At 46.4% G+C, this 12,181-nt stretch overlaps 2 protein-coding genes across 4 annotated transcripts in view; one reads left to right on the top strand and one right to left on the bottom strand.

Annotated features, from left to right (window-relative positions):
- Window positions 1-5,857, bottom strand: part of CDC73 (cell division cycle 73) — a 110,209-nt gene extending 104,352 nt beyond the window's left edge. Inside the window, exon 1 of the mRNA XM_014943465.1 lies at window positions 5,632-5,857. Within this exon, the coding sequence (XP_014798951.1) occupies window positions 5,632-5,762 (131 nt within the window). The 5' untranslated portion in view covers window positions 5,763-5,857. The remainder of the gene's footprint in view (window positions 1-5,631) is intronic.
- Window positions 5,858-7,967: 2,110 nt separating this feature from the next.
- On the top strand, window positions 7,968-11,452 carry GLRX2 (glutaredoxin 2). Of its 3 annotated transcripts, XM_014943398.1 has the most exons (5): window positions 8,002-8,057; window positions 8,484-8,546; window positions 8,633-8,702; window positions 10,134-10,310; window positions 10,768-11,452. In XM_014943398.1, exons 3-5 carry the CDS (start codon window positions 8,640-8,642, stop codon window positions 10,876-10,878), a joined length of 351 nt encoding a protein of 116 aa, XP_014798884.1. In that variant the 5' UTR covers window positions 8,002-8,057; window positions 8,484-8,546; window positions 8,633-8,639; the 3' UTR covers window positions 10,879-11,452. The 3 variants fall into 3 exon arrangements, with proteins under 3 accessions (XP_014798882.1, XP_014798884.1, XP_014798883.1); XM_014943396.1 differs by lacking the exon at window positions 8,484-8,546 and having other exon boundaries at window positions 7,968-8,057; XM_014943397.1 differs by lacking the exon at window positions 8,002-8,057 and having other exon boundaries at window positions 8,182-8,546.
- The last annotated feature ends 729 nt before the right edge of the window (window positions 11,453-12,181 follow it).

Genomic DNA, 12,181 nt, shown 5'->3' with positions numbered 1-12,181 from the left:
TGCGAAGAACTCCGAATACTTAAATTCTGTGAAGTCTACAGAGCTAAAGGTTCAAAACAGTGCTGAAAGATCGAAGTAAGGGATGACCACAAACTAACGGCACACAAAGCTAGCAAAACTAAAATCATGGAATCACAGAATTGTTGGAGTCGGAAGGGACCTTCTAGAGATCATCTAATCCAACTCCCCTGCCAAAGCAGGATTGCCTAGAGCACATTTACTCAGGACTGCATCCAGGTGGGTCTTGAAAATCTCCAGGGAAGGGGACTCCACAACCTCCCTGGGCAGCCTGTTCCAGGGCTCTGTCACCTTCACCATAAAGAAGTTTTCCTCTTATTTGAATGGAACTTCCTATGTTCCACCTTGTCCCCGTTGCCTCTCATCCTGCCAGAGTCCAGCTCCACCCTCCCTCAAACCACCCTTTAGATACTTCTAAGCATTAATAAGGTCTCCCCTCAGTCTCCTCTTCTCCAGGCTAAAGAGTCCCAGCTCTCTCAGCTTTTCCTCATACGGGAGATGCTCCAATCCCCTAATCATCTTTGTTGCCCTACAACACGAACTACAAAATCACAACAAACTTCCATACTGAAGTCAGACTACTTCACAGCAACACAACAGCATCAAGTTCAAGCTCAGCTTCAAAACAGTTTGTTTTAAAGGGATGCCTTTTAAGTCTAAAAAGGAATCTTTTTTTGTGTATCAATTTGAATAAAACTAATCCCTCAAAACAAGGCCAAACAAAAAAAAAAAAAACAAAACATAGTTTTGCTCAGCTCCATGTGCATCAGTCAATTTCCCCCCCTCACACACACCTTCACCCCTTTACGGTGTTACTAGAAGATTTTGTAGGGGAAGCAATGTCAATTTCAAAACAAAACCTGCTCCCTAAAATACTTCAACTGCTCTGAGAAACAGACATTTCCATCAGTTTCACAGCCCTCAGCAGGATGAGACCAGGGATTTCACTGCCCAGATCTGGGACCTGCCAGACCCTGGCTCCAAGCAGGACAGGGCTCCCCAACACTGTTCAGTCCTCATCCCCAACCAGCTAGCTCACCTCAAAGCCCAAGGAAGGTGACCCACTAGAAAAGCAAGCCAAAGCTGTAAAGTTTAAGACTGCGACAGAATTTTAATCAAATCAGAGATTTCAGAGAGAAGCACTTTCATTAAAACTCTAAGACGAAGTTCTCCCTCCAAGTACAGTGGCTTTACTCCTGGCTTACCATCAGCATCGAAACACTCAGCACAGAATTATCAACCTCATTGGGGGAAGGGAGAAGACATAAAAAATAATCAACTTTCTTGAACCTGAAGGGGCTACACAAACATCTACTAAATGTAACAGAAGCGTAAGTCTGTTTTTTTCCATACTGTGGATATAATGCCACTATTGCTTTTCTTGCAATTACCTCCCTGAAATTATCTAGATTGAAAGTGCCCAATAACCTGCTCAGAACTCATTACTAGCAGTAAAGCTGAAAACATTACTTTCATAACGATACCTGAGAAAACCAATACATGAATAAATGCAGAGAAAAGCGATTCAAAATACCAGGAGAATGGTAGAATAAAGGATCATTCTATCACAGCTTCTTCCTTCCGAAAACTTAATCTGCACGGGATGGGGGTGTGCACATAGGTTTTGCTGCTGAAGAGGAAAGGGAAGAGACGAAGTATCTTTCAATGGCTAAGAAGCCAAAAGTTGGCCAACAGGACTGGGTTCCTCAGCAAGGAACTGTTTGTGTATTTTACTATTTCACTGCCATCTTTGATAAAGTGGTATCTAAACATGTTCAGAGCACTGGCAAAAACAAAAGCTTCCCCCATGTAGACTTGGCTCTGAAGGGACGTCTATGTCACATGATACAGTTGTCACTTAATCTAAGGTGTTTGTTTTAAAATGATCCCACTTTAGAATAAGCCTTTATTTCTTCGAAGTGCATCATATCCACTGAATATATAAAAAGCCCACTGGTCATCTATTCAAGTTTTTAGCAACACTTAGCAATAAATGGCATAATTTAGAAAAGAAATACTGAACGGTTATCTATTAATCTGAATACAAGTATTACAAAGCCACAGGCATTGCCAAAGCTCAGCAAGGCACAGCTGGTACTTCATCACTTAAACCACACAGGCAAGAAATCCCCATGCTCATTATGGTTCTAAGAGGATGTTTTATTAGGAGGACAAGACACTGCACATTAAAGGGAAAGCATTAGATGGACAAGCAGCTGCATGCAAGGAGAAAATCTAAGTCTAAACTGACATTTCAGCACCAGTTCGTGTTCCTTTCAGACTTTCCAGACAGAAAAAAAAACCTGTTCAATTAACAGGGAACTAAAACCAGGCTGATCTGAAAGTAGCTTACTTTGTTCAATTTACAAACATCCAATGGAGCAAAAGAAATTAATTCCCGTATGCCATTTTCAGTAATGGCATCAATTACTTAAGAAAAAAAAACCATTAAGATTGAGACCTCAGAAAGTTCAGGACTCATATTCTTACTTTAATAGTTATTTAGAGTTGCACCTCTTAAAACCCCAAAACTCCAGCTTAAAAAAAAATAGAGAAAATGTTTACATAATGCAAGACAGAAAGTTTCACCTGATTGTTTTCAATAGCAGAAGTTGACTTCCTGCTCATCCATTCACCCTCAATCTGTGGGTGCCAGGATTTTATTCATTTTTAACAATTTTATTTCCTCTTTCATATTCCAAAGCATGAATTTGTAAAGAGGTACTAAAGGCCTGTGTCTCATTCACAAAAGAAAGCAGTAATCTTTAAAACTACAAGACTAGGCATGCAGAGTATCATGAAATTACAATACCCATGACCAGCTGCTCGCTGTTTTAAGAAGTTCTCAGCTGTGCATACAAGCCCCTCTGCTGGGTAAACAATAGTTTCTCTGTTAGATTGTTTCCTTCCTTTGGTTTTGAAGAGATTCTATAATCACTCTTCAGGGATCACAGATCAGCTACTGGATCAAAACATCCAAAACACCTACTCTTAGACCATCTAGCCTTCTTCATGTGCCAGGGATCACATCCAAAACACCTACTCTTAGACCATCTATAGCCTTCTTCATGTGCCAGCAGGGATAGTCATATATTTATTATCTGGAAACTAACCTGGATTAAAATTAATTTCTGCCTTTTTTTTTCTCCCCTCCCTCTGGGTTACTTTTAACCTGGCTCAGTTCCTCAATCCAATTCACAGTTTGGCTGACACTTGTGCTAGCGCAGAGGGAAGGCAGCTCAGGGCAGCACTGCCCACTCCTGCCAGCCGAGCTGCTCAAGGAGCCACAGTGTTAAATGTCTAGCGGGTTTACTTCTAATTCTAGCAGGGACAGAATGCCACCTCTGCTGTTTGGACTTGCATTAGTCCCTCCAGACTGGCAGTAGAGATGCAATTACAGCAACCATGCCATAGACACCCAAAGCAGAAATCAAGACTTGCTTTTCGAAAGACTAAGCCAGTAACAACTGATCACTGCAAGCATAGTTTGCATCCTGTCAAGTGGCCTGAATATAAAAGGCTCTGAATCTTACAAGTTTTTGAAAATGTTCCTCATAAGTCTGGTAATTGTAAATTATAAAATTAGGAGGTACTAAACTGTGGTGTCAAAGCTACTGAAGTTGGCTTGCAGAACTGGTCTCACTCTTACAGTGTCTTCAATTTAAAGATTAGTCACGTACAGTTCCACAGTGGTTCATAAGAAACACTGTAAATTGCTAGCAGTCTGATCCTACCACAAGTTCAGAAGCTACTGATCTGAAACAAGATTTACAAACTTAGTTCAAACAAAAAAAAAACACCAAATGCTAGAAGATATCTATCGTAAGAGGTGAGGACACAGAGAGCTATTTTAAGGTTACTGCTTCTGTTCTGAGCAAAGCATCCTCACTTCACCCACAGTTCCTTCTTGACCATGAAGGTAAAGCTGCCTTAATGTACCTACTGCAGTTTTTCTCTCCAATTGCAGTCTTTTATTAGCAATTTCTGGGCCAATTCAAGCTCTCCTAAGCAGCTGCAGAGTTAGGCTAGCATGTCAGTTTCTCTGTTCCCCGCAGAAGAGCATCGAAACTTGTCTATTTCATTAACCATTACTTGTTACTACTTGAGAACATCAACTTGTAGCAAGGAAACCAGCACAATTCTCTATACAGTTGCTCAGCAAAAATAGAACTAAGACTTTCCAAGAATTTTAAAACTTAGCTGCTTATGCAAATAGCTTTCTTCCTCTTTAACCTAGCCATCAGTATCCCCTACTCAGCCAGGAAGCACAAATAAATCCCAAATGAGTTTCCAAAAGCCTGAAATAGATAATAACACATTTCTAGAGTGCAAAGTAAAATCTGTTTTAAAAAAATAAATAAATCTTCAAGTCAACATAAACAAATAGGCTTCTCTCCTTTTTCTCTCAAACTAGAAGTCGGGATATCAGATCAATACTAATGTTCATACCATAATTATGAAAACTAAAACAAAAATAAAAAATAATCCCTGGTCATAGAGTGAACTACAAGGGTGACTGGTTGGGTTTTTTGAGAAATCTGCAGGTGCTTCTATTTTTCCATCAGGCTTCACAGGATAACATACTCTCTTTGACCAATGCTTAAAATGTTATCTGTCTGATATTTAACAATAACCGTTTTTTCTCCCGGGTTTAAAAGAGATTCATTGAATTAAAAGCAAGCAGCTGCTACATTCAGAAGAAAGAAGAATGAAGAACTCACATTGTAAGCAACACATATCACACTAAAATATTGAATAAAACCTCATTTTCTAAAAGTTTCTGTCAAAATGAGCATTTCACCTAACATAATCATTTAAGCAACAGAAACACCGGTTTTCTTTATTACAACAAGAACAACTTATGCACCATGTCCAGGCCAAGAGGCCCCAGCTGGGAGGCGGCTGCCGAGGAGCCCAGCGCCGGCACGGCTGAAGGAGGCTCGCAGGTGAGCGCCGAGAGAGCACCGGTTTGGGCCTCCCCGACTTTCCCACACCGGGACAAAGCTCCAGAAGACGAGAAGCAGCCCAGAAAAAAACTCAGCACAGTAAAAGCGTAACGCCCGTTTCCCACGCAAAACGCAGAAAAACTTGGAGAAGCCGCCTCCTGCCATCTCACCCTATGAGCCCGCCAGACCCGGCCCCGCCGCCACCCTCCAGGGGAGACTAAGAGACGAGGAAAGGCCTGGCCCCGGCGCCGCTGCTCCTCCGGCCCAGGCCGGGAACCTGCCCCAAGAGACGGGCGAGACCTGCCGGCCCGACCGGGCCCGCCTGCCCCGCAGCACCGGGGAGGGAGGCACGGCACGGCCCGCCCAGCCGCACGCCACCGAGCGGCCCCGGCTCCGGCGCCCCACTCCTCCAGCGGGACCCGGCGGCACCTCGCCGCGCCCAGGCGGGGAGGAGACGCGCGGCCCCGGTGCGCTCCCCTGGGGCCCTGCCCGGAGGCAGCAGCCAGGCCGCCCGCCTCACTCCCCGCAACGCGGCGGGAAGCGAGGGGCGGCCGGACCCCCTGAAACCGCTCCCCCGCAACTTCAGGGCAACTTCTCTCCCCCCTCGCCCCGTCCCGTCCCTTCCCCGTGCAAGCGGCCGCCCGCCCGCCGCGGCCCCGCCACTCACCCCCAGATGACATAGTTGGTCTTGACGTTCTTGGGCCAGGAGAACTCGCCGAAGATCACCTCGTCCCCCTTCACCACGATCTCCTTCTTCTGCGTGTTGTACTGCCGCAGCACGCTCAGCACGTCCGCCATCTTCGCTCCGGAGCCGCCGCCGCCACCGCTGCCCCGCTCCGCTTCGCTTCGCTTCGCTCCCCTCCGGCCCGGCCCGGCCCCTCCGCCAGCCGCGCCAGGACCCCGCCGACGGGCCCGGGGCTGCCGCCGTGAACGCCTGATAAGCAGCAGCCGCAACAACGCCGCCGCCGCCACCTCCTCCTCCTCCAGGGGGCGACGCCGAACCCGTTGCCATGGAGAGACGCGGCCCCGCCCCTGGTGTGGCCCCGCCCCCGGCCGGTGAGGGGAGCGCCCGGTGTCCCGGCCATGGCTCCGGGAGCTCCGCTGCTGGCGGCGGCCCCGCTCTCTGCCTCCCCGGAGCCTCCGCCGGGCACAGCCAGCCCCACAGCGCAACGGCCGCGGCGCCGCCAAGGCGCGGGGAGCAGCACGGCGCGGCTGAGGTGACCGACAATTAAGAGTCCAAGGCAGGAGGTTGTTAATTGCCCCTGCGCGCAGCCATGGTGCCCGGGGCAGCGCAGGCAGAAAGACGGTATCAACAGCAGGAAAGATTGTTCGAGGAGGAGCAAAATACACCGCATCGGAATACACGACGTTCATTTCTATGTATAAAGTGAGCAAAACCAGGACAGTGCCCAGTAGTTCATCTCGTTGCACTTTTTTTTCAAAAAAAAAAGCACAGGACTGGCTGCTGAACAAGTGATCCCCAGCACAACTCCGCAAAACTTACCCTCTCCACACAGAGGGGCAGAGAGGTTTCTGGGGAACTGGAATTCCCCCCTAGATCCCCGTGGGGAGACGCAGAGCACGCTCCAGAGGCACGCTCTGCCCAGGGGGTGTGTGTTTCACCAGCCACCCGGGCTCTGGAGCCAGGTCTGGGGGGGTGAAGCAAGAGAATATTGCCCAACAGTTCTTACTGTACGCTCTGAGGAATGGAAAAAATAAAACCCACCAAAACACAACACAAAAACCACAGCACTCCCACATCAAGTAAAATCTCCAAATTATTTAATTCTTTAGGAAGAGAAAATGAATTTTCCAGGAGTCCATGTAACATTCCACGTATGAGAGAATCAGTCGAGCGCTGTGGGAAACTGACGGGAGATTGGCGAGGAGGACTGTAAATACACTCAAGTGACTCGCGTGTGGGGTGCTGGAAAGCATCTATCACACTAATTGTTGCTTAGTTTTCTGCGCTCAACAAGTAGAACATCTGCATTCAGATAACATAGGCCTGGGATGGACTCAGGGGCACTTTATCAAACACGCCTGGGATTCTTGCCCTGCTGCTGAAGAGATCAAAGCACAGCAGAAAACTCTGCCTGCCAGAATCCTTGAAATACAGGCCCAAGCAGCAAGTGGGAGCTCCCTCGCTCCCTCACTCCCTTGCTAACGAGGACTCTCTTGCCAATAAGGCCTCTCCCCCCGCGGTGCCTGCGTCCTCTGCTCGCCTGCCTCTGCCCGGGTGCTGCTTCAAAGGTTTCGGGATCCACGATGTATTTACAGTAAATTGTTCTTTGCCCTTAATCCGTGGTTTTGTGGTTGTTCCTTTGTCCTGCCTGCATGGGCTCACACAAGAGCACCTTCCCAGACCGGGCTCGTTCTCCTTCAGCCCCCCCCGCGCTCTCTGGGGATGCTCCTGTCCCACAGGCAGGTGTCTGACCGACGGAGTATCTGCAGCGCAGAAAAGAAACGTAAAGAAAACCAGGGAACAGAAACGCCGACGGAAAAGATTTTAAATCAGTTTGACACCACAGCAAAGGCACGGCTGAAACCCCAGCGCCTGGGAGGCAGCCCCAAGAGGGGGAGCTCCCCCCCACCCCCCGAAGTCGCTCCGGGCCCGCCAGGAGGGCCATCCCCGCTCCTAGCCCGCATCCCGGCGACGGGAGCGCTCCGGAGCGTCTTTACTGCCCCTCCGGCGCAATTTCAGAACAGTTTTTCCTCCGAAACTGTAGTTCGCCAACACCGCTGCCCCAACTGCTGACACCGACCCGCCCCCGGGGCCTGTCCCCGCCCCTGGGAGCCGCCCCCGAACTCTTCCCGGCTCTTTTTCCCCGCGGCAGCCCGCTGTGGGCTGCCTTCGTTTCCCACACCGCCGTTAGCGGAGCCCTCACCGGAGGGATGGAGCGGCGCGGTGCTTCATGGCACCGGCAGTGCGGCGGGCAGCTCCCGGTGCCGCCGAGGGGCGGGACGGGGGCCTGCGAGCGGGGTCGGACCGCCGTGAGGACTGCGGCGAAGTCCCGCCCCTTCCTCTTTGGCGGCCATGGCCCTGCAGAGGGCGCTGAGCCGGGCGGCGGCAGGGTTGGGGCTGCGCGGTCGGTGGGTGCGGGGCCCGGGTCGAGCCCAAGGGGATAGGGCCTGCTTTCTGTCTTCGTGCCGTTTGAACGCGCGTCCTCAGGGCAGCGGCCCTCCCGGGGGCAGCGCGGCCGGTGCTGGGGGTGGGGGAGAGGGGGGAGGCCCCGGCCCGGCTGGCAGCGGGAGGTGCAGGCCTCGGAGCGGAACGACACGGCTAAGCCCTGGGGCACCCCCTGCATTGATAAACAGGAGCGCGGCCCTTGCCGCCCGTTAGTATGTGTGTTGAATACAGCCCGGTGTCAGATTTGACACTTGGATGTGTGTTATCCCTGGGGAGGAGGGGGAGGAGGGGAGAACTCCCCGTATTTCTAGTGTAAAGTCAGCCTTTCTGGTCATTCTTATAGTTTGTGACATCCATCTCTTTATTTTCACCTTCTTGTATGACCTTAGGTATTGCAGCTGAAGTCAACTTACGCATAATGGAGAAGCCACGTGAAATATTTAAATAAAGCAGTACGAACGCAACCTTTAATTTGTGAACTGTGAAATGTGTTATTTGTTTGAAAGCTCAAATATCTGACTTCAATTTCTTTTTTTAGTTTTAGAATGGGGAATAGCGTGCCTACTTCTGTAGGATTGTCTAACGATGCTGCTGTGAATCAAATACAGGTAACGTTACTTATGCAATTCTTATATATTTTCAACATTTCTAAACGCCGTGGTTACTTAAAACCTGTTCTGACTTATAGAATGAAATTCTGTAAATAGTTCTGCTTGTTGAACCTGATTCTTACGTTTATTTAGGAATACTGGTAAGATTGTTTAACCTCAGCCCTGGAACCTGATTGTCCTAGGCTACATCCATTTTACATTTTTTTCAGATCTCTACTCAAATTCAGTAATGCTGTCAATATTGGGGATTAAACCTTGGAAAATGACTGATATCAAGTAAATTAATATTTAAAGACCAAGTTGTTTTTTAAAGTGAATTTACTGATCGTAAACGACAGCCTGAAATCACCTTGAATTTACAGTAAGGTAATAGAGGTGTTCCTATCTTCTCAGAATCCTTTCTGTCACTCTGCTTGCCACCAGCACATCCTCTTTGCCTCACAGACAGGGAAAGCTGTACTAAATAATTTGAGGAGATGCAGCTTGTTTGGCAGACCATGGGAGTCTGTGGCTAAAGGGCAAAAGAGGGTTCAGGGTTGGCACCACTGCCTGCCAGTCAGACCACATGCTCCACAATCATTCTGCTCAGTTTTGGAGTCAAGCTCAGGTCATACACAGCTTCGGTTCTTCTGGTAGAGACCATTAATGCCAGTTCTCCTCAATTTCTTTACTCCCATGAGATAATGATCTTAGCATTCCTGAGAGTTAGGTACTGTGAAGTTCTAACTGATTGCAGGTACGCTACTCAGTACTTCTCACTCAAAAGCTTAAGTGGAGCAGGAGAACTTTATCTTCTGTGCAGTTCTGCAAACTGCTGAAGTTGTGCCTCGCTGCCTGCTGCAGTTGGGTGCAGATGCTCTTTGGGATCTGGCCAAGTGCAACTGCACTTTTTGAGGTCCAGGGTCTGACTTGGTGGTCAGGTAGGAAGCAATTTTTTGTCTCATGTGAAAGTATGGGATGCATCCCTAAAGGAGGTGCTAGGCCACCATAGAGGTCTTCAGCACAAACGTGGGGTGGATATGTTTTGCACCCATTGTACAGCTGATGATGTCTTCTTGACAGATGCCTTGATAGAAGCCACTGTGTGATCTCTTGTTTTTAAAGAAGAGTAGTTCATTCCTCACCTTCAGATTGTTGTGACTTAGAAACTAAACTAGCTTTTCCCTTTACCTTAAAAACCTGAGAATAAAGTACAGTGTAAAGTACAGGCTCTTCAGAAGCAGCCAACCAGTGCAGCAGCATGGCTGGGAACTCCTCAGTTGTCCCTGTTAAAATACTTCAGAAAGCATTTTGCAGAGATTAATTTCCCAGTATTAGTTACCATAATAGCAGATTTTTAGCTTCTGTATTTGTTTTCCTGACTGTTTGATACTTTTAAAATACACTGACTTAAAGCATGCTGACTTGAATGTTCTTTTGAACATACAGGAGATAATTTCAGCGAACTGTGTGGTGATTTTCTCAAAAACAACATGCTACTACTGCAAGATGGCAAAAAAACTTTTTGATGATATGAATGTAAATTACACGGCTGTAGAACTGGACATGAATACAAATGGAAGTCAATTTCAAGACATTCTTCACCAGATGACAGGTGCCAGAACAGTAAGTATCTTTTCTTACAGGTAACAAGCGAAGTAAGAACTTACACTACACACGTTCCCCACAGGTTATGAACATACCAAGTTCTTCATTTTTTTTTTGAGATAAGTAAGCTTGGGATACAAGCTCCTAAATTAAAGACATGGTACTGCAGAGGGTTCTGTACTGTCTGTGTTTAACACTTACCTTGCAGTTTCGTAATTTTATTTCTCTCCTGTGACTCAATTATTGTAATAAATTAAAATCTCCCATACAGTGACTTTATCCCACTTTTGAAGGGTATGCAAACAAATTTTTCCCTCTCTGTAAATATTACGGAAATGTCTGATTTGTACAGTAATTTTAAATATGCATGTGTAAGAACATAACTATTGTGTGTGTACTGGAGTCCATGTGGGCTTCCTTAGATTTTTATCTTTTTTTCAAGCAATAACTAATGCAATTTTCTTTTTCTGGATAGCTCCCAAGAGTGTTTGTCAATGGGACTTTCGTTGGAGGTGCTACAGACACTAAGAAGCTTCATGAGGAAGGGAAACTGCTTCCGTTAGTTCATCAGTGTCAAGTGAAATGAAAATCCTGAACAGCCATAGTCTTTCTTTGTATAATCAGAATTTCAGACAAGTTAGAAGATCACAAAGATACGCTGCATCAGCTGGACTCAACATCTTCAAGCTGTGTATCGCTGATCATTCTCTGACACTGATTTTGTGGACTTGGCAAATGACTTGGTGTCCTTGTCTCAGCTCTGCCACCACCAAAATGGTGATAAAAAACATTATGTAACTTTTAAGCTTTAAGTGTGAGACAGTGATCTCATTTGATTGCTATTACATCCTGATACTGTGCTTTGGAGAAGTACAGGCTGTACAAGAAGAATCTTCTTGTTCTTTTGCTGCAAGTTAGTTTGCTTTCTAGCTTTGTTCCGACAATTACAATAAATGGTCAGTTTAATGTAATGGTTCCTTTAAATTTAATTTTTCTGTGAATGTCAAATTGTAATTATGAAGAAAGTATGAAACAAAATAAGTTTGTAGTGGTACTGCTGTCTGCATGTCTGTCCCTTACATTTCAGTGTCTGATCATCTAGCTGCCAAGCTGTGTGTCCAGTTGCTACAGAAAAAGGAATAAAGATTCTTGCAGCTTTAGAGTGGTAGGTAATTGCTTTCACCTTCACTCTGCACTAGGAAGTATCAGTCTATGCACTGTCTTTCAGGAATATCCTTCTAGGGGAACCAGACCACTCACTGTCACTAAACTCTGCAGCTACAAACCATGTCAGGACCAATCCAACGCTATTATAAAACTTAAGACCAAGTAAAATGGGTCTAATATGCATAGAGTTTATTTAGTACATAAATTCTACAGTCAGAATGCAGTTTACTAGCCATTTTAACTCGCAGTTAAATGTCTAAAAGAAATGTCTAGAATTCAATAGTTTCAGTACAATGTACATCCAAAGCCAGACCAGGCAATGCCAAGACTTGGTTACTTCAAGAAAGTTCACACGCAAGTAGAAAATAATATCCCATTCTTCAGTAAAAGGGACCATTACACAACTAAAGGTGCACAGTTTAGAATAAAAACATGTAATTAATGAATTTTTACTCACTTCTTGTGAATGAGGCTCCTGTTATTTCCACTGCTTTCAGCACTGTCTGTGCTTCAACTACTTTTTTCCCCTCATGGGAAAAAAGTATTGCATTTATCTTCAACTCCACGTGCCAGGACTGGGAGAGTGTCATGTGAATTTGAGAGCTTCATTTTTGTGATGCGGGTTTTAAATAAGTTTAAATTGCATCATTTTTAGAAAGTCTTTAGTATACAGTTTGCTGCACTGTGCATCTTTAATGTGTAATGAGCTAATTAAACACACT

Source organism: Calidris pugnax, unplaced genomic scaffold (genome assembly GCF_001431845.1).
Source record: "Calidris pugnax isolate Ruff unplaced genomic scaffold, ASM143184v1 scaffold63, whole genome shotgun sequence".
Classification (NCBI taxonomy): domain Eukaryota; kingdom Metazoa; phylum Chordata; class Aves; order Charadriiformes; family Scolopacidae; genus Calidris; species Calidris pugnax.
This window is presented reverse-complemented; position numbering and strand designations above follow the sequence as displayed.